Source organism: Cyanistes caeruleus, chromosome 18, assembly GCF_971803275.1.
Source record: "Cyanistes caeruleus chromosome 18, bCyaCae1.hap1.1, whole genome shotgun sequence".
In the NCBI taxonomy this organism is placed as follows: Eukaryota; Metazoa; Chordata; class Aves; order Passeriformes; family Paridae; genus Cyanistes; species Cyanistes caeruleus.
In genome coordinates, this window is record NC_141718.1 from 6769753 (window position 1) to 6797668 (window position 27916).

Genomic DNA, 27916 nt, shown 5'->3' on the forward strand with positions numbered 1-27916 from the left:
ACTTGACTATTTATTTGGCAATTGAAGGAGATACCATTTTTGCTTCAACATAATCTTTTTAAATATGTTATCGCTACCATCAGTATGAGGTTAAAAATCGGTGGTTTTTTTAGCAGTCTGACTAAAATTCTGTCTTTCCTCTTAATTGCTAAACTCTGGCAATCATTTTAGTGATTTCTCTGTTCTTCTGGTTCTTTAGTGCTTATGTCTTTCAGCCTAGTCAACATCTGTATGCCTGAGGGGAAAAAGACAAGCTATGAGTAGATTTCTTGCTTGCAGGAGAAGCTTGAAGTTTCATCAATGTGACCCAAAGTTGGGGTTTTTTTTCATTTCTTGAAAGTTCAAAGTAGCATTTCTATTTTTTTTTGGTATCTCATTTAAATTGGATTAGTTGATTCAACCACATAGACTGTGGAAGCAGCTGCAGCAGCAAGACCAAGAACTAATGTCTTGATCAAGACTTGCTTTAGTGCTTTGAAAGGGCTTGATTTTCCTTTTGAACTTTTAATTCATACTTTTATGTCAGAAGAGAGGAGGGGGAAGGTGCTGATTTCCAAATAAATCCCCTGTAGTGAGGGACAGGCCACAGTGCCCTGGGCATGGGCTGTGCCTCCAGGAGGTGGCAGCACAGCTTTGCTGTTATTTCTTGCAGCTGCTCTTGTGGAGAGGGAAAAAGCAGATATTTTCATTCCTATTTGGTACCAGTTTGCTGAGATTTTGAGTGGCAGAAGTCTGAAATTCAGAGTTCTGCAGCCCTGAAGGATGTTTAATGCAAGTGAGCTGGAATTATTCAGTACCTGAATAACTTGACTTGGTTATAAAACATTAATAGCTTGTGTATACAACATCACCTGTAGTTAAGGGGATAAAGAAATTAATCAGCAATGCTCTGCATTTTCATTTTCCCTAGTTTAATTTCTTCTACAAGTATTGAATTTTTTATCAATACCAAAATAGTTCATTCCAACTCATCTTTCATTATGTATTACTTTTTTCCACCTTGTTAACTTCTCACTTTCAAGTTGCAAATAGTCCAAGTAACCTCACAATTTTAGGTTTTTTCCTTTTTGAAGGAGGGGGAAAAATAGTAACACTGCATAGCATCCCTGACTACTATACAGGAGACGTTCCTTTGTCACAGAACATCTTACGAGATTCCCAGTATTAATTGGAAAACATGGCCTGGAATTTTTTGAATAGAACTCATATTGTCCTTTCAGGTTTTATACTTAAAGGGTGAAGACTATTGTACAGAAACAGTCATTTAATTATTTGGAGACATTGGCCAAATATATGGGGTCTTTTGTCTGTCAACTGCCATCTCTTCACCAGTAGCTGTAAATGAGCTTTGAAGCTCTAGTAGCTCTGAATTTCTCTCTTTGGGGGAAATTTTTTGTTTTCAGGCTTCCTTTTTAAAAAAAAAAAATTAGTTTGCTCACATCTTTGGGGGGCAGCCAATAGTTTTTTCTTCTTTAAAAACATCTTGCATTTTTCCTTCCTTTTCCCATGTAATTATGAAAACATTTATGCTGTTATCTTTTCTTTCTCTTTACAGTACTAATGGAACAGTAATTAATAAATTGAAAGTGGTTAAGAAGCAGACATACCCATTACAAACTGGGGATGTGATCTATGTTGTTTACAGAAAAAATGAGCCAGAGAACAGTAAGTGAATAATACTTTTTAAATTGCATGCTTAGTCATTTTCTTTTGAGTCATGAGGGAAAAGAAATATCAGTATAATAAAATTGAGTAGTTCTGTTTTAAAGAGAAATATGTTTAAAAACAAGTCTCTAGAGAAGAGGTCATGGATGTGCCAGGTTTTACAGAGACAAATCTGAGCAACTGTCTGAAATTTAAATGTGCCTAGAAGTAATTTTGGTAGAACTAATGCATGAATGGTAAGTAATGAGGTTCTAATCACATGTCCAGTGCTTCTTTTAGAAGTCAAATTGCTGGGGTAGTTAGTGATACTTTATATATCCCAGTGAAGCAGTTTTTGGCACAAGTCAGTAGGAAAGGCTGCAAAAGCTTTTTGTTTTGTTTGTGTGGGTTTTTGGTGTGTACGTTGGCTTTTTTTGTTTTAAAGAGGGAAGAGGCAAAATGGGGAGGAGATGGGGAAAGCCCTACAGTGAAAGTAGAATTGATAAACCTGGAACAATGATGTAGTTACAATTTTCATACATTAATAAACATATGAACATCAGTTAAAAAATTCTAGATACCTACTCACTGTTGAAATACTTCCTTTATGAAATTGCTGTTAATTTATATACAGACAGATTTATGCTGTCTGGTGCAAATGTTACATGAAGCAGTGATAAACTGTACAGACAGATAAAATATAGACAATTAGACAAAATATAGACAATTAGACAAAATATAGCTTATCTCACAAATCCTTTCTAAGTTGGCACTATTGCACTTGATGCTACTTAGATGAATCACTTGGGTGAATTTTCCAGGCAATCAACTGAATCATTGATTTCCATTTGACTTAATAAGTAGTTAAATTACCAAGCCTCCAGTTTTGCATTTTCAGCTTTTCCATCTTCAAACACAGAGAAGAATTTAGATTTGGCATGCCTGTTTGGCCATTCTAAGTCCTACTGAGGGAGACAATATTTTAACTTCTGATCAGAAAAAGGATTGGTACAAACTAAGACAGTCTCATTTGCTTGTAGGTGGTTGGAGGTGACAAAAAGGTAGCAAGGTAGAGGAATTTTTGGAGCAATATTAAATTGAAGTAAGATTGAAAAGGATATTATCCGGTTGGTGTTATTAATAGATTCTAAATCAGTTTCTGGCTGAAACTTATGGCATGTCCTAATCTGTATTTTTGAGAGTTCATGTATCTCACAAAGAAATGAAATAATATTGATTGAAGAGGTTGAGAAGTGAGCTCAGAAATAATAAGCTTCTTTGAAGAACTTTGATTCAAGTATCAGTAAAAATACAGTCTGTTCTGACAGAGCAGATTTTAGGTTTAAGAAATGATTAAGCCTCTGGTTCCATGGCTGGCACAAGTTAAACGTCACACAAAAGCTGCTCTGCCTGGTTTCCTGAGAAGAAAAGATCTTGCTGTGCTGCTCCTAATTGCCTCCTAAGTAGGAGTATTAACGTGGTACTGTTGAGGTGACCCCTCATTTGCCTCTTCCATTGTCAGACACTTTGGGGATGCAGCCACTTGTGAATAGAAGCTGTTTATGTGGAATTAAGTTTAGGGAATTTTTGTTTAAAGAGCATGATTAATATTTTTAAATCTCTTTCAGATGTTGCTTATCTTTATGAATCCTTAAACACAAAACATGATGCAACTCAAGAACCAGTAGGTAAGGAAGTAATTCAAGATCCATGAAGAGGAGCTAAGCTCCAATGACTAATGTAACCCTCTTGAGAGAGTTTGATTCCTTGGAATTTTGAAGCCATGATGTGGTGACTGTCACACAGATATTTTTCTTTCCTTTCCCCCCTTCCAACTGTAGAAGTTAATGTAGAAAACCAATGCCATGTGACCAAAGATACCTCAAGTACAGGAAGAAGTAATGATGAGACCCAAATTACCTCATCACTGTCAGCTACTCAGACTTGCTATGAGGAACCACAGCCATCTACTTCTACATCAAACCTCTTTAATGCTTCTTCTACCTCTCCGGTTGAGTCTGCATCTGTTCAGCAGGATAATCCATCTACATCTGGTGAGACTTGGGTCAAGTATTTAAGGTTTGCTCACACAATCATAGAATATGCTGAGTTGGAAGGGACCCATCAGGATCACTGAGTCCAGCTTATCAACTGTTACTCCAGTTTTCAATTTAAACAGATCGATCTCTTACCCCTATCTTGGGGTATAGAATTTGCTTTGTAAAGTACTAGTGAAAATACCAGGTGGATATGAGCATTTTAGCTTTCTATGAGCAGCCAGGGTAAATCTTGATGGATGAGTGATGGAATTGTGAGAATTCCTTTATGCATTTGTCAGCAGCTCATTGGGACCTCACTGGCTCCTATGGAAACAAAGCTTTCCCTTTGCTGTGATCCCGACCTGTTACGTATGATCAGTATTGCATAACTCCTGCCTGGAATCTTTGTCAGGAAGACCTGGTGTGGGTAATAGTCTTAAGAATAAATACTCCACAAGTGAAAGAGGAATGGGGATTTTAAGTAGGGTTACACAACTAATAGGTTGTTTTCCCCCAGGTCTTCCAATTAGTCAGACTGGTTCAGAGTGTTTAGTAAGTTATGTAGACTTTGCTTTTCTGCTCCACTTTTTCCTATTCTGATGTTTGGATTGATGTGTGTGCCTTATCAGGGTTTGAGTACCTTTTGTTTTTACATGTCCATAGCTGTGTGCAGCCGTGTTCATGTTTCTGTTTTTATTTTATAGGATCACAGTCCTCAGTTGTCACTCCTGTGCCTGCTTTCCCCATCTTAGAATCCATGTGTGTAGGAGCACTGCATGACAAGCATGAAAAGCTGGATGTGAATGCTGAAGCTTCTGCAATCACTTCAGAAATCACTGACAAAGAAAATGCAGAATCAGATCCTCAAAGAACAGGGGAGGAGGAAGGTTTGGAACCTGCTAAGAAGAAACTAAAAGGAGGCTAGTATACTAGAGTATTCTGCAACATAACCCTCACCCCCACCCCTCCAAACTGAATTACAAGAGCTGTCATCAATCCTTCAGCTTGTTTCTTGCATCTCACTTGATTTCTGGTCCCATGAAAATAATGTCTTCAGTAGCAGAAGCTGTAGTGTGTAAAGCAAGAACCTCTTTTGGGACTGTTGCCAGTGAACAGCAAATCAGTGCATATCTTTCAGAGTTCTTTTTAATACTTGACTAAAAATAAGTTTAAAAAAAGCTCTAAAAACTATCTCCTTCTGTCTTTTTGTAGATGAAGATACTTGTCCAAATCTTTCACCAGCAGCTCCAAGTGAATGTATAATTAAAATTGGCTCTGAAGATGCAAAAACATCAAATGTGAAACCAGATAAGATGGAAGAGACATTAACTTGCATTATTTGCCAAGAACTGCTGCATGACTGTGTAAGGTATGTAAGAGTGACAAAAGCTGTAATCATGTGGTAATAATGCAAGACATTCAGTGACAACTGCTTGAGGAGGTCAGGATAATCAGCATTTTATAAGCCCTCTTGATTTTCCTTTTCCTACCCCATCTAGATAATCAAATCAATGCTAAATAGTTTTTTCAGTGTTATGGATGTATCTGAAGGAAATGAAAGATGTGTATTTTGACTCCATTTATTTATTTTCCAGCCTGCAGCCTTGTATGCATACTTTTTGTGCTGCCTGCTACTCAGGATGGATGGAAAGATCTTCTCTATGTCCAACTTGTCGTTGTCCAGTAGAACGTATTTGTAAAAATCACATATTGAACAACTTGGTTGAAGCTTATCTGATTCAGCATCCAGGCAAGTTGAATAGTGTCTGCTGGCAGAATCCAATGGATTTCACACATGAGACATAAGTGATGTCTATACACACTGTTGTCTGTAAAATACCTGTGTGTTTTATTACCCTGCTGTTTTCTCTGACATGGCTTGTCAGAAAACAGGTGCATTTAACATGACATAATAACCTGTGGAAAGTGATTTAATACTGTGAGTATGCTAAGAATGCTTCATTTTAATTTGTTACTTATATAGTAAGTATAATAAAATATACTTAAATGTAAATTTAATTAACTTTGATCATGGCCTCTAGAAAACAAAGCTTAAGTTGCCTGATAGTAGACTTCCTTAATAGAGAGGGGAATTTAAGTAAGATGATCTAGAACTCTCTCATTCTAAAACAAGTCTCATGGAGATGAAAACACAATAATGGTAACGTGTTAAGAAAGTAGAGTGAAGATAAGGGATGTGAGGTGTTCCTTTCTCTTGAAATTTGAATTTGGTTCTCATGCCAGATAAATGTCGCAATGAAGATGATGTTCGGAGCATGGATGCCAGAAACAAAATTACTCAAGACATGTTGCAGCCTAAGGTGCGGAGATCTTTTTCCGATGAGGAGGGAAGTTCTGAAGATTTACTGGAATTGTCTGATGTAGACAGTGAATCCTCAGATATCAGGTATGCCTGCATTTAAATTGTGTGCTGAATTAGATGTGCCTATGTTTCAACGCACAGATCCACAAACTGAGCTAGTTTCACAAATGCTACTATTCTGATAGTGTTTCCATGATCATTGCCAGAATGTGTTTTCAGATTAAGTTCATTCTTGGCAGTAATTAACTTGGCATTTTTGCTGGCCATCCTTTTGAACCTTGAGTGATCAGCAAAAATTAGAACTTCCTAGAAGTCCAGTAAGATTCAGTTTATGACCAACAGTTCTATGTTGAATTGTGTAACAAAAAATAAGACAGGTTTCTGGCTAAGACCTTGTCAGGAGATAAAGCAGTCCATAATCCTATGAGTGTGTTTGCAATGTTTGTGCTTATGTGCCTGGAATGCTGCTTTCACTGGGTGTATGGTACCAAAGCAGCTGATGCTTGACTTGGGAATTCCCAAGTGCCAAAATACCTCCTCTTCATTTTCAACAACAAACACTTTCTGCTCAATGTCTAGAGGAACAGAAGAATTCTTGTACATAACTATTCCAGCTTTGTTCCTCTCTCTTTCTGTCACATTGCTCTTCTTTTCCCTTTCCTTTTGTTTAAAACTCCTTGAGGAATACCACAAAACCCCAAGTTTTTATCTGTCACAACTACAGCAGACTTCAGAGCTCTAAGGTACTGAGTTACATAAACTTCCATCTGTTACTGAACAAGGAAATCCTAAATTTAAACTTTTGAGAGTCTGACCAACCTTGTCTAGCATAGTGATGCAAGTTGTATTTGCATTTGTTTGGTATAATTTCATATGACTTTATTTTGTTCTTTCAGTCAACCATATATAGTATGCAGACAGTGCCCAGGGTACCGAAGACATTCTGTTCCAGCTGTGCCTGGCACAGGCCAGGAGACAGAGGCAGGAGGGATGCAGGCTCTGGGAGATGCTCCATCAACCTCTGCCAACTTCCCTGCAGGTCAGTGTCACATTGGCCCAGCAGTGCAGCAATAAAATACTGCAGACACTCAGGGCAGAGTCACAGATTGTCTGGGGCTGGAAGGGACCCTTGAAGATCATCTCCAACTCCTCTGAGCTAAGCAAGGAGCTGTGTTACAACAATGAACTAAGTTAGGCCTAAGCAAGATCCCTCTCACAGGACTGTGAGAGCAACTCCACACTGGTGTCTTTGCAAATACGATGTTTGGCTGTGATTGTCCAAAATAGGTTGCTAAAGGTTGATCAGATGGTTGAAAACTTATTAAACTTTTCTACATACTGAAATATTTTACACACCTGTGCTGTTTAGAAGCCTGAATGCCAGTTTTCTGCTGTTTCCTAGAGTCTTTGTAAAAAGCTTGCTTGTTACTTCATGATTTTTTTGTTGTTAATATTCACTGAGATTCCTCATCCAGAATGCAACTGTGTAAATTGTTCAATTTTTTTTTTTCTTTTCACTTTTTAACTCATCCAGCTGTTCAGGAATATGTGTGTCCTGCTCAAGGAAGTCATGTAATATGCACCTGCTGCTTTCAGCCAATGCCTGACCGAAGAGCAGAGCGTGAGCAGAATCCTCATGTTGCTCCTCAGCAATGTGTGTACATTTTTATTTTATTTTCTACAGAACTAGCTCTTTCCTTATTTATTATTAAACTTTAATTTACTGTTTTTTATAGGAATAAAGGAAAAAATAGGGAGGACTGTTTTTTATAGGAATCTTCTTTATTTGGACTCTTATAGTGACAGCATGAAGGAATCTTCCTTTATAGAATTGTTCCTTTAAAGAATGTATTTTAAATGAGAAAGTTGTACCTTTCTTAAACTAAGTTTATTAAGGCTCTGTTGTTACTGATTTCTGAGAATGGTAACTGTTGAGTTTTGTTGTGTTCAGGTCCTTACAGGGGTTTTCTTTGTTATTTTACAGGCACAGTTTGTCTGCAGCCCTTCTGTCACTTGTACTGGGGCTGCACTCGCATGGCGTGTTTTGGCTGCTTGGCACCATTCTGTGGTATTGTGCAGTAATTTTTTTTTATCAGCCTGCTCACTTTACAATAATGTCTGTCTGTCTTGATCTTTATGTAATTTAAGAGACATAGATTACTTTGTGGCACAGCCATGCAGAAAGAAGCAAGGTCTGTGTCCTTACATCACAAATACATAAAATTGAAGTGGCATGTGTCTTAACATTGAGAGGATTTAACTTTCTGTTGTCATAGAATATTGGGCTTAGAAACTACATTTGCTGAGCAGAATTCTTTCCAATATAAAAAACCATGGTGTGTTTCAGTCTAGTAAGAGAATCATACAAGCCAGTGCAGGAGCACTGCTGCATCCATGGTAATGGATTAGAAAAGATCCTTGCCCTCTTAAACATGCAGACTTCTGAAACTCAAGGTTTTTTGACATTTAAAAAAAAAATAGAATAGTTGGAATGGCTTGGCTGCAGTTTGGAGATAATGGAATGTGCTTTACTGTCACTGGTAGTTTGTGCAGCTTGATAGTGTTTGTGGACTGATGCTGAAATTTTAGGATCTCAGTATCTTGTCTTTGCCACTAGAAGCTATAAATCACATGCATTAGCAAATGTTGAATGCAGTCATGTACTTGGTGCTCACATGAGCCTGTGCATGTTATTTCAGGAAACAGAAGAACCTTCAGAAAATGTGTGAAGGCCATGGGGTTTGGGTGAGAAATAGTAACTTTTCTTCTTCTTCTTCTGATTAGAAATAAATCTTGGTGATAAGTGTTTAGATGGAGTCCTGAATAACAACCACTATGAATCAGATATCCTAAAGGTATGTTTAAACATCGTTGTGTGTGACAGTAACAAATGTACGAAGTTTAAGATGTGTACTCACTGATGAAATGGAAGTGATGTGCTGACTATAGTGGCGGCATTGTGTCACTTGCAGAACTTAATTTTAAAAGACTGATTAAATGAGCTCCAAAATCCAAAATATTATTTAAGATCATCCAAAATATTATTTAAGAGAAAAATAATTAAATAAAAACATGCCAGGAAAGCAATGCTTGTTAAATATTTTGTCCCAGACAAGTTAAGCTTCACACTAACTTGTATGGAAAATATTTTGCCCATACTACAACAGGGCTGCCTAGATTAGGCAAACTGGATGAAATCTTGATTTGAGGTAAATCAGAGTGTGACTTGAATTAATCTATTTGCCAACTTTTGGCAAAAGTGGAAATCTGAAAAAAAGATATTCAGACCACCAATAAAACCTTTCAGTAAGTATCACGCTAATTAAGTTACATGTATTTAATTTTTACTTGTAGTCATCATAAACCAATTCTGAAAACATAGTTACTGACAGATTTGCAAATATTTGAGAATAAATGGCCTGGTTACTCTTTAAGGTTGGAGATTCTTCTAGCTTAAACTTAAATTGCTCTTTTCAGGATTACCTGGCATCCAGGGGTCTGACATGGAAGAACATGTTAAATGAAAGTCTCTTAGCTCTTCAAAGAGGAGTTTTCATGTTGTCAGGTATGTGTTGTGTTCAGTTTGCTGTGTGCATGACTCCTTGTCTGAATGTAACTCAGCAGTGTTATCAAGAAGTTTGGAGTTTTGTGCACAGAACCAGTGCAGTCCTGGCTCTTTAGTTAAATCTGATTTATTAAGCCTTACATTTTTACAAACTGGTTTTCTCCCCAGATTACAGAATTACTGGGAACACAGTGCTTTGCTACTGTTGTGGCCTTCGCAGCTTTCGAGAACTTGCCTACCAGTACAGGCAGAATATTCCTGTTGCTGAATTGCCAGGTGGGGATTGTTTTGCACAGTAAGGAGGGGAAAAGTAATTTAAAGAGTTAACATCGGCTTTACCTTTGTATCGGTGTTCTTTTGGCACTTTCATGTAGCCCAGTGCAAATCTTGTTGCAGGGCTAATGTCTTGTGCTCCTTGCTTAGCTTGTCAGCTGTTAAGCTCGTGCATAGTTATTTTCAGACTCCCTAACGGAACTTTTTCTTTCAGTATCATTTGTCATCTGTAGAATAAGTATATCTGCAGAGTGAATAGAGGAATTCAGTAAAACAGAATATAGTCAACAGGAGCTAATTGCTGTAATTAGATTTATTTTCCGATTTAAATACATAAAATGATGCATCTTCTGAACAATTTAACACTTTACCAGCTTTCAACTAGGAGCAAGAATGCTTTCATGAACTGATTCTAAATCTTTGCATTTACATTTTTAGTATAAAATAGGATGGAAGCAACTGTGCCTCCTTCAGACCTAAATTTGTTTGGAACAGAAGCTGTTCCAATAGTTTTCTTTTAAATATTACTTCTGCCAATTTAGCTCTTGCTGTTAGCAACAGCTTCCCAGTCTTAAGCTGTTGAGAATTCTGCTTGTGCTGCTGTGCATAGTGAGCAAAAATTGTGTACCTGGTTTGCCCTTAGCATTGCTTTTCAGTTCAGCTGCTGGACAGCTGAGTTGAAATCTATGTGAAGGTGGGGGAAAGCAGTAAACTCTACCCAAATTATTCATTTTCCTTTTGTATGGAAAAACCTCTAGACAGATGCTGAGTGTCTAATCAAGTCCATCTCTATTAAACTAAATGGTAAAACTTCAGTTGATAGCACTGAGAATCAAATACTTTCATCATAAGTCTGCATTAAAATGAAATTAAATTAAAAAATTAATTAACATTAAAAACTAGTTTTTTGTCCTTCACAGTGTGTTTGCTTTTGTTTCCAGAAAGGTGAAACAATATAGTTCTACAGTCATTTCTTGCCAAGCATGCCTTGTTTCTGATGAGTAACCACCATTAGCAGTGGCTTAATAATCTGTGTCACCTTTAATGACTTCTGTAATAAATGTAACATTTAATTTGCTCTTCTTGTAGTGACTGTCACGTCACGTCCTGATTGCTACTGGGGACGCAACTGTCGAACTCAGGTCAAAGCACATCACGCCATGTAAGTTGTACACTTTAGAAGGTGGTTTTTCTCTGTGTTCCTTAAAAAAATCAAACCAACAACAATCTAAAAAACAACCTTTGAGGTGCCAGAACTTGCAGCATAAAGCAGGGTTGGGTGAGCACTGGGGATATTTTATCATTTTTGTTTTTAACACAACTTTGAAATGAGCCCTCTGTGCATGTCAAGAGCACTGCCAGCACTTGTAAGTTGATGTAACCCATGGCTGACACTTCTTGAGTCTGTTTTTCTACCCACTGGGGTGGAAGGATTCTTTCAGTGAAGTGCAGCTTCCATTGAAGGGATCAATTGGTGGGAATAATTAGCAACAGGAGCTTGGAGAATGTAATATAAGCCACAGCAGGTTCCTGAGGAGTTTCTAGGTCTTACATCTCTGACCCAAGGAATCTGGCATGCCTCAAAAATGAAATTTGAGGCTGAAAAGAGATTAATCTTGTCAAAAGTTTTAATACCAGCCTTGGACTCCTGGTATCTGGTCATTTATGAGAAATGTCCTTCCAAAGTAAATCAAACTTCTTGAATAAACATATTAAGACCTCTGATGACCAGTGCAGTTTTATTCTTATGAAACAATGCACATCTAGTAAGACAGATATTAAAAGCTCATAAAACAAAACAAAAATTTTCTCCCCCTAGGATCTAACTGGTTTTAGGGAGGGTTGAAAAATCCTTCTTGCCTTATGAATAATTCTCTAAATTCTCAGTGTAATTTAAGATAGAGGAGCTGTTACCCCTTATTGAGAAATTGCCTTAATGAATAGTAGATTCTGCAGTATCTTTCTAATGTTGCAATGTACATACACGCTTAGCATAATTCCTTTAATATTTCAGGTACTGTGGGTTGAAAATAACCAGTCTGTGCAGCTCAGGCAAGCAGATCATAAGACAGACTTGTAAAATATTCATCTGCAGTCTCTTACAAATTCAAGGGTTTTACCAAATAGCTTTCAAAAATAATTTTGGATTTAAGTTGCAGATGTAATTTGAAGTACCACTGCTATCTGTAACTTCACATTATAGGACTGTCTGTGTTCCCAGAGGAGATTTTGTTTTGAAATGTTAGTGTTAATTCAGTATCAAAGTACTCACCAGTCATCTTTGTTCACGTTGTGGGTAATTTCATCTAGAATAAAAATGACTCAGGGGTTTTTTCCTTTTTTTTCCTTCTTTCTTTTTTTCTTTTTTTCTTTTTTTTTTTTTTTTCTTTGCCCCAAGCTTTAATCCTTCCTAGAACTTTACTGGCTGCTACTCTTAGTTCCTAAAATCATGAAAGCAAACAATCCTGTCATACCACTCCTTTATGTCCAGATAATTTTTTATTTTTTACAATTGAGCTAAATTGTTCTGCTAAATAGTTAGATTATGTGAACAAGGTTTTTCTGATCTTTGATCTAATCCAGTTGAGGGGGAAATTGAGGGTCTCCTTTGCACCATTTCCTCCTCATGTAGTGACACGCTCAACACCCCAACTTCTGTTTCAGTTGTTTGTCAGGGACCACATGGCCCAAGCAAGAGAAAAACAAGGAATGAACAGTGAAATGTTTTTGAAAAGTGGGAAAAAGTGCTTGGTACTAAATTGTGTTTTTTGTTTAATCCATGAAGACAGGTTTGCCATACCCATAAAACTTACATAATACAGGCTGAGATAAACTTTTTCTTTCCAGAAGATTCTAAGCCACTGAATGTGTTTATGTTGAAATGTATAATTAGCCTGGTTCATTCTAGTTCTTAATGACTTGTGTAATGCTGTCTACTGAAAGTTCCTAATATCTTGCAGGGGAAAATTAATTCACCGATTCCTGTTTTAATTGCCTTCTGGGTTTGAAGTATGCAGAAGTATAGAGGAATGCTTTTTAATAACAGGTTTTCTGTGTGCATAATAAAACTAACGAGGGTTAGACAGGAGAGATGTTGAAAATCCTGTTACATGTAAAATGGCAGTAAAGTACAATCTAAACAGGTTCTGAAAGAGATTTTAGTGTGTAAATGGTCTGCTTTAGACTATTTAACATTTAAAATACCTGGTGAAAGATGCTGACTTGCTTTTGTTGCCTTACTTCTGAGAACTTTGTTACATTTTAATACTCTTATGTTTTTCTTTATTTTAGGAAATTCAATCACATTTGTGAGCAAACACGATTCAAGAACTGAAAACTTGTAATCTGTAGAGAGGGGACAAAAACCTGTTACACTGCTTGTACAGTTTAATGTTTCAGGGGATTGCTCAGTTCCCCCATAGCAGGGAATCATTAACTTTTGCATCAGGTAAGCTGATGTGAGATTTTTAATTTGTAGAATTTTACAGCTGTACATGAATAAGGTAGATTTTTTTCCAAGGTGGTCCAGCAAGCATTGCATTCCATGCTCATGACTGCAGTGTCCCTGTATCACTTCAGTGAAGAACACAAATCACACTCACAAAAACCAGCCATATCTTGGGATGACCTAAGAATAAGGAGTGTATTTGCACTACTTGTGAAGAAACTAAGAAAAATCGTTAGACTTAAAATAGAGAAGTTTTGTAAAAGTATCTGATGGGTATTTCAAGAGCCATTAATATTTAAGAAGGAAATTGTCAGTGTATATTTGTAACTGCATTTTGCGGTAGTCCAATATTTTGTTGCTACCCATTGCATTTGGGCTAGAAACCACATTAATATTCCTTTTAAAAAAAATCCATCCAATAAACAGCTGTTTCAACTTAAAGCTTCTACCGTATGTGCAGTGTTACAGTCGAGGTAGTACAGTTTCCTTTCTTAGTTTAGACATGTTGATGTTTTTATTCACGTGAAATTACAAAAAGAATTGCACAGAAAGTTGAAGTTCATCACATTTAAAGTTGGGGTAATACTTGAAGCAGAACAGACTTCTGCTAATATTACTTCTATAGTGTTTTATATCAGAAGACCAAACAGTGCTTTTGACATAGAGCAGCCAGTAAGACACACTGGTTCATCTTTTTTGTATTTCTTTTCTGGTTCGATACCATGTGCTAAATATGTACCTCTGCAATGCAGCTGTTCCCTAGCATGCATACACTGGTGAAAATGTAGAAAAAGCCATCATTTAGAACAGAATCTAGTGGCTTTACTGAGAGGAACAATCTTACAGAAAATAAGTGAGTTTGGACAAATTGTAGCAATATGGAAACATTTCTGATTAGGGATAGAGATAGGGATCATGAAGGGGCACACTGGTGTCACTGACATAGGAAATGTAGATTTTATTTTCATGCCTTCTGCAGAGCTCATTCAGGAAATGTCCTAAGTGTCATTAAAAATAAAGAAATCCAAACTTTCCCCCTTCCCTACAAATTGGTATGATCTAATCTGTTTCATCATAATGTGGTGGCTAATGTTGACAAACCTCGACTGGGACCAATTTTGTTTTCATCATACCTGGAAGACTGAAGCAGAATGAGAAGAAAGCATACAAAGTTACCTCTGTAGAGACCATGTTGTTTTTAAGTACGCCTTATTTTATGAGCAGGGTTTATACTTGGGTGTTAAAAAGTGTACACACGGTATCTTGTGATATAATGGAGCACAAATGATGCAGCACATCGTGTCTACTGGTTGCAGTGAATTAAACAACTATTTCCAGTAATGCACAGCTTAATATGAATGCTAATTAGAATGATGTCTTTCTGTTTAGATTTTTTATTTTTGAAAATAGCTGTTGCAAGGATAGGTCTGTTGACCATGCCCTTATGCTATTAAAAATACACTTTGGTGTGGACTTCTCTTCCTAATCTCTGGGCATTTTCTCCTGTGAGTAGGATTGAAATTGGATCTGGAATATTACTTGAAGCTTCTTTTAACAACAACAGCGTGTTTCTGTCTTTTAGTATTATTAACGATGTTCTGTTGCTTCTGTATTTGTATTTTATGTTTAGATTTTTTTAATGGTTATTATATCTTCTCAGGACAACCATTCCCAGCTGGTTTTGATCTCATTTTCATCTCTGGCTGTGCATGTAGCAAATTGAGTGCAGTTGTGGAGATCAAGCCTTTGCACATTATATGCAGAAATGTGCTTTACATTCTCATTCACCACTCCCACACCCCAGATGGGCTTTCAGCACAGCCTTATCTCTGTGCTAGTGTTCAAGCCTCTTGTGCTGAAGTTGTTTTGTTGATCAGGAGTAACTTGCATTTACTCAAGTTATGTTTGTGTAGGGGTGTATTGTGTGGCCATAAGAAAAAAAAAAAAAAATTGGGAGAAAAAACCCAAACAGCAGAACTCATGTACTTAACATCTTAAAGTACCTGTGCAGTTGATGTTCTTCAAATTCTTTTTTTAAACCCCTCTTCCTTTTCCCTGTCACAGGTAATTAATCTGCCTTTCTATGCATATAGGGTTGCGGTAGTGCAATGGAATGAAGGGATTTTTTTGTCATTTATATTGTACCAGGAAGAGATCAGAAATTGACTTGCAGATGGGGAGGGTGAATAAATCCTGATCTTTATATGCTCTTAAGTAAGTAAGAGTATCTGTCATGGGTATTACATACTCTACATTAGACCTTTTTTAAATGTATGGTTACCAGGTGATAGTTAATGTGATAAATGTAAGAACTATGCTTGGTGTAATTGTTTAAATACTGTAAAGGTGCAGCATATTTTTAACCTGTCTAAAGCACATCCCCACCTCCTTTATAAGAGATGTTTGGAAGCTGAGCATGAAGTGTGGTAGAATAGATGTGGAAACCAAGGTGATTATGATAGGATTTGACATAGTGGTGGATAAGGTATATAGTCTCTCTCTTTGAAAAAAAGTTCTTTTATAAAGAAGGTGGAGAGTAGTTCTTCCAGTTCTCTTTTGTGGTTTATTTTTTTTTCCTGAACTAAGAAGTTATTAATTAAAAAAAAAAAGAAAAAGCTACTGAAGCTGTCTGTGTTTCTTCTGTGGCATGAACTCTCACCACAGAAATGGATGAATGCAACATTTGCTAATACTCGGTCAAGCTGTTAATTATTTGAATGTTGAGATTTTACAAGCAAATACCATCCCTGAAATTGTAGTGACTGAAAATTACACGAATTTTTACATGAGTCATTCTTAAACTTCCTTAAAAGAGTCAGATGATCCTGCAGAGGATCATCAGTATCTCTACAGGATGTATAATAAATTATATAAGCAAGAGACTAAATAGAAGAAAGAGGGCTTCGAGATGCTAATGAACTAAAAAGTCTGCTACTTTTCAAAAAGCAGTTACTATTTTAGTTTCTTGCAATGCTATAAACACCAAAGTGACAAGTATTTTACCACCTGATTTAATAGCAGTCTAGGTGAAATTACTGTAATACTGTGTTCACCTTTACTATAATTTAATTTGCATAAATTACAACGTTTCAAATGACTACTGTTAATACAACGTTTTCTGAACAGAACTTTAGCCTTGCTGAGTAAATAGGAGGGCTTGCCTGCACCCTGTTGTATCTGAGGTAGAAGACAGTGATGCCAGAGCTGTTAAGCTTCAAGTTACAGTTCAGCATCCCAGGATTTTTGTGGTGCTGCCATTCCTATACTTGAAGCTGGATACCCTTTAATGTTGTAGCTATTCTATGTTGCTGTTCTTAAACCAGCTGTCAGACTAAATTTAAGTGAAACTCAAACTCAGGCTAAGTATTGTAGAAGTGAAAACACTGTGTTGTTCTGTGCACCTGAAAGATGAGCAGTTTTAGTCTTTAAAACTGGTAATTGTGGCTGGCCCTGCACTTGCAGTGGTGGGTTTAAATATTTTATACTTCATTATGTCAACACATGATTTGTAACTAATTTAGTTTGAAGAAGCTACTGATTTGGGATTTATACACTATTGAAGATAAGGTCTGGCACAACCAAAGCTCTTCCAAGCACTTTCTTCATAAAGAATAAAGAAGAACGTTGCTGTGACCGAGAGGGAACAAATGTGTGGCCACTGGCAGCTCCTGGAGCCCTCAGAGTGGCTCAGGTACTTGAACTCTACAGGAGAATTTCTGCTTAAACTCTGAAACTATTTTCATTATATTTAACAGGAAAAACTTGGTATTTGACAGTCCAAGGTTAATCATTAGTTCTTTCATCCAGCAAACAAAATACATGCATTTGGTATCAATTTCTAGTCTTCAGTAGAACTGTGTAAGGTGGATGGCTTAGCCTGCAGCAAGAGCTTAGGGAAATAAGTTGATTCAAGTAAAAGGAGTTAGGAATTTGGGAAGCGAATGCTTATTCCAAATTATGCTCTGAAAATTTGGGTTCTTATGGCCCCTTAGAAGTCTGCTGGAAAGGAGCCTTTTTTTTTATGGTCTGCCCTCTTAAAAATAAGTTAACGGTCACTGAAAGTTAGGAAAAAAACATCTTGATTTTAAGAAGAACATGTGAGGATTTTGCATTTTTTCCACCTACTTTATCTAACATTCTTTCTGCATGATGTTTGGGAGCTGAAATACCACTTACACAATTCCAAGGAATAAGTTCTGAAGAAAACTAATTATACTATTTCCCACAGCAATGCTTAATATGCAAAGATTGCTTCTAAATCTGCTTTCCAGGTCATCCTTCTTTTCTTCACACTTCCATTTTGACTTTCAATGAGGTAATTTCACCCTTAAGCTCATTAGTTTCCATAGGAAATGAATTATAAAAAATGCTAAGTGTGCCATATGAGGTTTAACATCAAAGACATTTCTAGACAGACCATGAATATATGTTGAAGCTGTATTTAGTCTCTGTTGGGTATTCTTTTTGGTGCTGCTGAGTTTCACTTGCTTTCATTAGGTAAGTGTTGGCTTAGAACTTACCTTTTCTTTTCCCTTGCAATCCAAATTAATCTTTAATTGTTTAGAATAAAATCTACTGACTGGACTGTTTGACTCAAATGTCAGGAGGACGTGCTGCCCTCCTGAAGGAAAAAACCCAGCAAAACACTTCTGAGTAGAAAGCTTTGTGCCCTGCTCCTCTTAACAAAATGTTAGATTTCTGAAAGGAAACCTCAGTTCTTGTTTTGCTACTAAGTTAGAAGTGGATTTTTCTTGCTAAATGTTACTCTGAATCTTCCAAGTTAGGATGCATTACCTGGATGTTAAATCTGTTGTTTTCCGTTTGAGTTTCCATTCCCAACCAGTTTAAGTACCTGACAGTTAGAACCTCAGCACACCAGATTCTCGTCAGCTTGTATAGCTTCAAGCTTTTGTTTTGAAGCTCTGTTTGTACAGTGAAAAAAACAGGGAATGTTCACATATTTTTGTCCTATTTAGTCTACCTAGCACATTGGCTAGAGGGTTTGATTTGTATATTCCAGAATAATTCATTTTAAAAAGAAAAAAGGTGAATATTACTTAATTTTGTTGAAAAGAATACTTCTCTTTGCTATCTCCATAATGATTTTTTTGACATTTTTCCCCCATCAATTGCGATTGGAAGGATTTTTCCCCCTCTTCAGCAAGTGTTTGGAGTGCTTACCCCATTTGCTGCTTGGTTACAGAACACAGAATTGTGCAGCAAAACCTGCACTGCACAAGGGTGAAACTGAATCCAAGCCCATGCATGAGGCATGAGGTTTTCTGTCATTAAAAGTGGCAGCATAGCTCTCCAAAGTAATAATAGCTGTTAGGAACAAAATAAATGCCATAAGTAATACTATTTAAAAACTAATCCTAGTCAATATTTACAGCTGAGAGTATTAGAGGGCTTTATTCCACCTAGAGCTTTCAGAATTTCTTAACTCTGCACTGTGACTTTTTTGAAGAGTTTGGGTAGAAGCTGTTTGTGTTCTGGCGGGATAAAAAAAAGAAAATATGAGAACTTCAAAACACTTGCTTTAGCTGTAAGAGGAAGAAAATATTTTATACACTCTTTGAAGGTACAAAATAAAACACAAATACCTTGCTATCAGTTTATTTTAGTGATCTGCCTAAAAAGAAAAAAAATCCAAAAATGTCCTAATCAAATAAAAAGGCAGGTCAGGAACTTAAGTCTCCCCTGGGGTACCTGCACCACCCACCTGCAGGCACTGGGCTTCAGTATCATCTAGTGCCAGAAGGCATCACCTTTAAATAGTTGGTAAATCAGCCACCTCTGTTCTGATAATAAGCAGCACGGTTCAATATTGCATGTTCATCAGGAGCAGGGCCTGTCTCACCACATATGTGTGTGTGTGTGTGTATATATATATATATAAATGTATATGTATATAGTCTGTGCTGCAGCCAGGGTGTCAGGTGCAGTCCCGTGAATAATTGGCCATATGCTGCTGCAGCAGGCAGTGATGGAAGAGTGTTCAGGCAGCAGGATCTGAAAGGAAACACAAACTCCCACAGAAACCTCCTCTGGCAGCAGTTAGACAAACCTGGTTAGCAAAGTCTGTTCTTTGGTTACACAACAGGTAGCGGAGGAGGTCGGTGTAAACAACCACCTCATCTTCAGTCTCGGAGAAATTGGGAAGGATGGAAAAAGGCGTTTGCTTCTCTTCTACCACCACTGGGGTACCCCACTCGCTATCCTGGTGCTCTGAGGCACAGCTCAGACTTTCAGCAAAATAAATTAAGTGTTGTTACACCATAGAAATGAGTAGTTAAACATGCTTTTATTGAAAAAGCCACTTTTCCCAGCCCTTCAAATGTAACTATTGTCAATAATTGAACACAAGTACTTTCCAAAAGTAGATTTTAGTATTTCAACCTTTAGAAATGTAATAAGTAACAGAACATTGAATTATGATGTATATTAATGCAGTGGAAGTTATTGTTAGAGTACTGAAGACTTCTAAATACTTTTAAAATCATAAATATATTAACTCTTCCCTTTGAATCAAGTAGCATTAATTTAAAACAACAACAACAAAAATACCCACCAAAAAAGAACCAACCAACATGGAGCCAGACTTTGGCACTTCAAAACTACTCAACACAGTCTGGAAATAATAAATGCAGAGACTTGTTTGCTGTTCATGGTTGAGTCAACTGCTAAAGGGCAAATGTGGTTTTGCTTCCACTGCTACCAGCTGCACGGCTTCTATGTCTAGGTAGACATGTAAACATACAGAGAAAATATAAGGCAAAACCTATAGTCTTGTGTTGCATATCTCAGACATTAATAGGTGGCAAATGGAAGCTATAATAGCAGGTGAAATCATAAATAATTCAGTTAAATATTTCAGGAATCAGTCTTAAATGCCTTCACAGAGAAGGATTAAGATAACTGGATGCACACTGCAGCTAATACAGGGGAAGACTTGTGCAGATGATTTCTTTCTGATACCTGTTTCATGACATACTATTGCTTTAAAACAATGTGCTGTCTCAGCTGCAAAATGCAGCTTCAGCAGGAATTTTTATATTTAAGAAAAATAGTTCTGAATTGTAGGATAAACATGCAGGAGTCTCTTGCAAAGATAGGAAAATATCACCAGGAGGCAATTAAAATACTGATGGGGTTATTAAAGGCAATAGGACTAGAAGGCTTCCCTTTGGTTTAGTGTTCCATTGAATGCCCTGGATTTGTACTCGGGGAGGCACAGCCACATACAGTTAATTTCTAAAGAAAGTGAACTCTCAAAGTTTGCCCCACCTTAATTCTGTCTTTCAAGTCTTGCCTGCTAAAGGAAGTGGAATAGTTCTCTAGTCAGTGTGCGTTACCAGCAATAAATAGCTGGTGGATATAGGATCAGAGCAGCTGCAAATATCCAAGTGTTGGATGCTGAAGACTATTCCTAGTATTTCAGTGTTTTTGTACACATGCTTCTGTTGCCATGAGGAGTCATTTAATGTAGTGAACTGAGGTGTTCTAAGCCTATGTAGACCTAACAAAGATAAAGCTACATCAGACTTTAATTGAACAAGCATCTGGTATTGGGTTGCTCAGCTTGTCTGTACACTTCTCTAAAGAGGAGATGAGATAATCTTGTTCTTTAATATTAGAGTTGCTAATACTTGGTAAGCTTTGTGCTAGACTGCAGAAGATATGAAATACTTAAAATGAAGTTTACAAAACTGTATGCAAACATGCATGATTGAATTCTTACCCTTGGCTTGGCAAGGCTTGGATTGTACAGGCAGAACTATAAACAGAAGTTAACTTAGAGCTCCCAACAGAAAGACTCAAGTGATACCACAGGGACAGGGGACTGATTTACAGTTCAGATATAAACCATGGTGTGACTGCCCCAGGTTACTTTCATTCCCATCCCAGAAAAGGGTTTCTGTAGTCTGAAGTACCTTTTCAGTGGATGCTTTCTTGTACAAACTACATCCAAATCTCATGCAGGAGAAAAGAGATGAGGTTAGTGAGCATAAGGGGAGATGGCATTTGTGCTGTGCTGTGGTTTGTATCTTTGTAATCTCAGTCCCTACATGTGGGAAGCAAAGACTGCTCTCAACAAAGCTGCCACATGTGACTGCCACACTCAACTGCTCGGCACAGCTTCTGCTCTGCTCTTGTCCCTGTTCCCTCTAGGTTTGGGAACTGATGTTTCAATCTTTCTGAGGACATCACTGGACTGAAGCTTGGCACAGCGTAGGAGCAGCAGGGGTGTCACAGTTCTGTGAGGTCTCAGTAGTGTTGGCATCTCCACCTGCTGAGCTCTGCTGGTCCCTGGAGGAGCTGGGGGCCTTCCCGTGACCTTTGTATGAAGTGGGGGATTTTGCCCAAAGGGGAAGACTCGATGTGAAGGTGGCAGAGCTGTTCCCCTCTGCAGTTGGAACCACTGGCTGTTTTTCTGGCAGGGCCAGAGCATACACAGCATTTTGCTCTGGCAGGTGATCTCCACACTGACTAAGGTGTTCTGCCAAGACCAGAGGCTGCTGATCATCCCCTTCTTCAGAAATAACAAAAACTGGTTTGTTTTTATCTGTTTCTGCCATAAGCTCCTTTGTTTTTGAACCGTTGACCAAGTTGATTTTCAGTGGGTTGGAGCTCTCTAGAAGATTTTTGGGGCTTTGGCTGTTAACTGGAGATGCTGCCCCTAGATGTCTTGAGGGATCCAAGGACCTTACATGTTTGGTGTCAGGGGAACTGGCTAAAAATCCAAAATAAGGGTTCCCAAATCTGGATTTCTTCAAATTGCAGGAGGTTAACTTCCGTTGCCTCTGTGCAGACAGAGTGAGGGGGTATGAAGCATTACTGGCAGATGAATCAGAGTAAACAGTCTCTGATGCTCCCTCTATCTCAGTGGCTGAGATTACCTTTCTGGTTGGCACAGGTTGAGATCTTGCAGCTGTAGAAAAGCCCTGCACAAAATAGTACCAAATTAGTAGACGTGCCGTAAAAAGCAGCTCTCTCTGGAAACATTGATCCCAAGAGAACTGAAAGTTAAAATTCCTGGTTATTTTAGTGGTGAGACACATTATTTAGGAAAAACCTATGTTATTACCTTAAAAAGAAAGAAACATCCTTTAATAGCTTTGTAACAAGCTGTTGGTTTGATGACTACAGTCAATGAGACCCAGATATCTCTGCCACACCTACGGATTCCTTGCAGTGCAATAATAATAAATAAATGCTAATAAATTCAAGGCATAACCAGGGGGGGAAAAAAAGCACATGTCAGAACACTCAATGAGATAATCTTGTCTGAAGGCATTTCTTAATGTTCTTCTGGTCTGGCAATAATTTCTTAACCAGGTGCCAACTGCTGGAAAATACAGCTGCTTAATATTTTAGGAAAGCCTGGCTAAATCACAGTATAATTAGGCAAGAGACATATATTTAGGCCATATACCAAGGAAGATGGACTGAGATGTGTTTGACCTGTAGGACAGAGAGGTGAGGCACTGTCCAAGGGGAAAACGTGTGCCATCAGTGAACAGTGGGAAATACTGGAACTGAGACCCCAATATCCTCCCCTCCCTGCAAGACTTACACTGCTGTCAACCAGCTTTGTGAAGGGGCTGTTGGTGCTCCAGCTACACCATTTTTTCTGTAGCTGTGGTATTGGAGCCAGGAAGTCGTGGAAGGTGCGGGCGCTCCACGTGCGCTGCCTGGGACAGGGATTCTCCAGCTGCACATTCCCCTTCTCAGCAGCATCTGCCCCTGCAGCCGTGGGGTGTGAGCTCAGCCAGTCAGACACAGAGGCTGGGCTTGTGACACTTCTTTTCAGGTTTTTGTCCTGAAAAGAGTAAATGAAGATCATTTACAGGCATCTTTCATCAAAACATTTTAAAAACACTTTGAAAACAGGCTGTTAGTGCAAGAGACTGATTGATTCAGCATTCTCAGAGGATGCAACTTCTCATTGTTCTTCCAGTGCGCTGCCTGAAGCTTGCTGGCTTCCCTGGAGGAAAGTTTTACCTTGATTGCCCAGTTTCAGGTTTAAAGCTAAAGTGGGAAATTTCAGCTACATAAGATACAATCTTACAACTCTCACTTAAATATATGTAATATCTACAGCTTAATTTTACTGGAAGTATTTGATAGATCAGAGTCATAAACTTCACTGTGTAAAACAGAATTCTTCCACTCTGTTTAGCTCTTGGAAGGCTCCAGGTGTGTCTGTCTGGGGAAATAAAACTTAAGGGGGATGGAGCCTGCTGAAAGAAATCCAGAAGCAAGCAAGAAGAGAATCAGAAGTCTCAAAAATGCACAGTTTGGGAGAAAAAAATGAAGTAAGTGGTGCTCTTTATCCTAGGGATAGGGAAGAATTAAAAAATAAAAATAATGAAAAATAAAGAGAAAGGAAATAATCTGTTCTCAGTGTCTGTCCTGAATAGAACAAGAATCACAAGAACTGGATTGGAGCCAAGGAGAGTTGCATTTCACATAAAAATGCTCTTCGGGTGGACAACATGCTTTAAGAGTAGAACAAGACATCCAGACAGGTGCAAAATTGGCATCATCGGAAGGTGAGACTACATTAAACTGCTGTCACCAGCCCTGGCTATGAGCAGAGTTGATCAGACATGGGTATAGACAAGCATCTCTTCCATACATCGTAAGTTCTGATGTTGCATTTGAAATCACGATTTTTGTACTTGATATTGATATGAGCTTAGAGCCAGAAAAGTTAGAGAATCCTTGACATTCCTGTGAATCTCCTTTCATTCTTACTAATACTTCACCTGTTATTTAAGCCTCCTGTTACACAACTCTATACATATTTTTAATTTTCAGCTGTGTGAATATGGTTGTCATGAGAAGAATGCAAAATCCACATTCCCAAAGTTTACATAGTTCTTTAAAGAGTGTCTGAAATAAATCCCACAGTGTCCTGGATTTAAAAATCCTGAGAAACCAGAAACATGTAATTTGTTATTTCTGAGAAACTGAATCTCCCAAGTTTCTGCAAATCAAAGAAACTATTTAGTGAATGTGTCATATTGGAAATGAATGGGCAGAGAGGCAAGAAATTAGCACTAGATCAGAAAAAGAAACTCAGTAGGAAGCCAGGAGAGGCATCAGGCTCTGGATAAGTTTGTTTCAATATTAAGATCCTAGTCTAAGATTTTATTAAAGGGACAATCTTTATTTATAAATTTTTAAGCTGGCTGTCTTCTCAGTGTCCCTTTCAGGCTTAGGATTTTCTATTCTAATATTATAAATACCTCCAAACTGACATAAAAATTAGCCACTGGTTTTGAGATAGATACACTGGAAGTAACTGGGAAGATGAATAATGTATTTTCTAGATTTTGAAAAAATGGCAAGAAATGTTTGTTAAACTTCCACTATCATACTCTTTACTCAAACCTTCGCATCTGAAATTTGCAGTGTCTGATCAGAAGTCTGAGATCTTGGTCATAAATTAACCAAAGGGTGACTGATGCTATAAACCAGAGGGGATTTAGAAAGCCACGACTCTATTGGAAGATACCTGGATTCTCCCCAAAAGCTATCCCACCCTCCATTTCCTCATGCCACTCACAAACAGAGGGGGTTTTTTGCTCTCCCTACTCATAACACGGAACTGGTATCTTCAAATAGGTTTTAAAAGCTGCAGAGCAAAATCCAGTTAATCACTGGCTCAGGCCCAGCAGAGCTGAGGCTCACACTCAGGGACCAAGCAGCCAGACACAATTCCTCAGGGAAAAGATCAAGATAACTTTTTTAATGAAAGCTCCTTATAACTTGACAAATTCTAGTCAAGCATTTTACGTGAGGTGAGTCTGCTGGCATTATTTACTGTACTGTGAATGCTCAGGATTTCACACGTGTTTTCACATGGGAATAACTGCTTAGCTCCTGCCAAGGAACGGGCTATGCTCCAGCAGATCTCTCATCCCACTGCCTAGTGCTGGGCCACAGAGCCATGCACCATCTCCTCCGTGAGGCTTGTGCCTGGCTGGCCAGCAGCATTTCACACCCTAAAAATACACATCTAAAAATTCAACTGTAAACACGTCTAACATCAGGAACCCTCGGTATCAAGTGGCCTGATGAGAACCCCTTTGAGTGCAGGTTTCTAATTAGTCTGCTGGGCTCAGTTTCCATCCCCCTGGAGAGGATGGTCTTCAGCTGTGGGGAAAGAAAGGCCCAGGGCTTTGAAAAAGGCCCTGCCGTGCTGCCAGGCTTGGTTTTCTATTCCTTGAGGAATTTGGTTGGGAGTATTGCCTCACTTGTGTGCTTGCATGGACATCACTGAGGAGAGGCTTGCAAACTAAATAACATGTTTAATTCTTTGGGTTTTCTTAAAACTTTTCACTGCTTTAACACTCTTTTATTTATTTTTTTTTTTAATGTATAAATACCCTCTGAAGATTGCTTGCAGAAGCAATGTCAGAATAGAAATGGGGGGTTTATGTGTATTTGTTCCTTCTGACTAAAGTGGGGAAAAGGGGCAGGAAAATGGTTTTCCCTCCTGCCTAGAAACTGGATATGTGTGGGGCTGCCACCAGGTAAAGCTCTCTGCACTGGAAAGGACTGGGGAGAGCAGGTGTTTGTTCAAGGGTGCCCAGTCTGGCTACAACTCCCAGTGCCCTGCCCCACAGAAGGTGATGTTCAGGCAGGGGAAGGCTCCAGAGCTGTTTACCATTCTTTCCCCCTTTCTGTTCATCAGGGTGACCAGCTGTAGGAAAAGCCCAGCACGTGTCCTACACCAGCGTAGGAAAAGCCTGACCAGCCTGGCCTCCTGGCTAATTTCCTAATCAAGTGCAGGGATACAGAATGCTTTTGTTTTTTAAACTGTGACAGAAGTATTGCACAGCCTGTCCTGGGCATGTGAGTTCCTTGTGCTGGTTGTTTATCCTCTTGTGGGAAAAAGAGAGAGGGCACTGGAGAAGACAGTATTGACCTGGGAAAGCTTTAGCAGACATTAGTAATGAATGTGCTCTGTCTGCACTCACTCGAGGTTGAAGAGGTGACAGCCAGACCTGAGGCTTCTGAGCCATCATCTGTTCCTAAACAAATAAAGGACCAGGAGTCTGGGGGAAAGAGCTAAAATAAGAGAGAGCCTGCTAAATCAATTCAGGTTTCTGTTTGAATTTGTGAGGCCCTCAGTGCTTTCACTTGAATTAATTGATTTTTTTGGAGCCTAAACTCTTAATTTTCACATCAGCTTGGTGAGACATTTTCTGCCAAGCTGAGGAACTGAGTAACTTCCCTGATCACTTGGAGTGCTGGGGAGGAGTAGGTCTGACTCCCGGGTCTTTCAGTAGCTACAGGGGGTAATTTTAATGGAACATTAGCTTTGCCAATTAACACTTCTGCATGTTGGTCCTACTGCCCGCTGGCAAACGTCTCCATTATTTGCTAGCAGAGGTGAGGTAGCGTTTTGCATTTGCTCTTCCCAAAGCTGGGAAGATACTGGCTCAGGGGATCACTGCCCACATCATTTGATGACAGCTCAGCTTGAGGGGTAGGAGAATTGCCTGCCTAAGTGGGCATTAGGCATAAATGGACAGGTATGACAAGTGCTGTCCAAGAGGGACATCCTGCTTGCTAGAGGTGCTGGGGAATGTACCTGTATCCTGTAGGTGGTAAAGCTCAGCCCACTGGTCCCAGGTCCAGCAGAAATGATAAACACTTCATCACTCCCAGTCTCAGTGGTCACTGCAGAGATGGAGGAGGGCACATCTGGGTCAGTGTCCTGAGGAGACCGTTCCGTGCTGCCTCTGCAGGAAGTGACTGGGAAAGGAAGAAAAATCAATAAAGACTGCTTGCAAGAGTCCAAAACATCTGTTACCAACTCCTCCATGACAAGCCCTCCTCCCTCCCTCCCTCCCTCCCTCCCTCCCTCCCTCCCTCCCTCCCTCCCTCCCTCCCTCCCTCCCTCCCTCCCTCCCTCCCTCCCCAGACACTCCGGAATGGGCTTTGGCTGGTTGTTGCACCAGCCAGAGCAAAATTCAAGTCAACAGTTTGCTCTCCTGAAAGTGCAAGCTTTAAAAAAAAAAAACAAAAAAGGAGAGGAGAAACGTCCTTGGGTCTGCTTTCTAATAAAAAAAGTCATGAGCTGAAATTCCTTGTGTTAAACACATGATGTTGTGCTGCAGATCAGAAACTTGCAGACTTGCTCAAATCATTATTTATTTTTATTTACTCATACATGTTAATATTTGGAGCTGTAGTTTTTTGTTAAACCCCAGTGAAGCAGCTTCTACAGGCAGCCTGATGCTCCTGGAGGGCCATGGAGGGGGTGTGTGTCTGCATGTGTCCCCAAGGCCTATCATCTGGTCCAGGCAAGGAGAACTCTGGCCACAACCTCAAGAAGGAGATGGGAAGCAGTCATGGCTGGGAGCACAGAATTAGCTTTTTATGGAAATGCCCTTGTGAGAGCTGAGTGTGTAGTGGCTGATGGTTCATGGGGAAACTGATGGTGTGTCACAACTCCGCATAAAGTTGCTCCCTGTTGGCCTCCACTAACCAGAAGGGGCACTGGGACAGTTCATATGCTGTGACTCAAAATTGCAGCAAGTGACATTCTCTGCAGCTTGGCTGGGATGCTTTTTTCTGGAAGCACACTGAGGTAAATGTCACCC

At 38.9% G+C, this 27916-nt stretch overlaps 2 protein-coding genes across 15 annotated transcripts in view; one reads left to right on the forward strand and one right to left on the reverse strand.

Annotated features, from left to right (window-relative positions):
* The window catches only part of CHFR (checkpoint with forkhead and ring finger domains), a 33212-nt gene extending 5816 nt beyond the window's left edge, over positions 1-27396 (forward strand). For 2 of the 7 annotated variants that reach the window (XM_086856165.1, XM_086856167.1), the window contains exons 4-18: positions 1556-1665; positions 3273-3332; positions 3486-3698; positions 4388-4603; positions 4896-5052; positions 5279-5433; positions 5928-6090; positions 6903-7045; positions 7541-7660; positions 7991-8074; positions 8791-8861; positions 9484-9571; positions 9740-9847; positions 10934-11006; positions 13136-14778. In XM_086856165.1, the coding sequence (XP_086712291.1) occupies positions 1556-1665; positions 3273-3332; positions 3486-3698; positions 4388-4603; positions 4896-5052; positions 5279-5433; positions 5928-6090; positions 6903-7045; positions 7541-7660; positions 7991-8074; positions 8791-8861; positions 9484-9571; positions 9740-9847; positions 10934-11006; positions 13136-13178 (1804 nt within the window). In that variant the 3' untranslated portion in view covers positions 13179-14778. The other 5 variants (XR_015277783.1, XR_015277785.1, XR_015277784.1 and 2 more) reach the window with 5 other exon arrangements.
* Positions 19578-27916, reverse strand: part of LOC111936505 (uncharacterized) — a 32512-nt gene continuing 24173 nt past the window's right edge. For all 8 annotated transcript variants that reach the window (XM_086856161.1, XM_086856157.1, XM_086856160.1 and 5 more), the window contains 3 exons: positions 26902-27065; positions 22870-23115; positions 19578-22237 (listed from right to left, as the gene is read on the reverse strand). In XM_086856161.1, coding sequence (XP_086712287.1) covers positions 21500-22237; positions 22870-23115; positions 26902-27065 — 1148 coding nt within the window. In that variant the 3' untranslated portion in view covers positions 19578-21499. The remainder of the gene's footprint in view (positions 22238-22869; positions 23116-26901; positions 27066-27916) is intronic.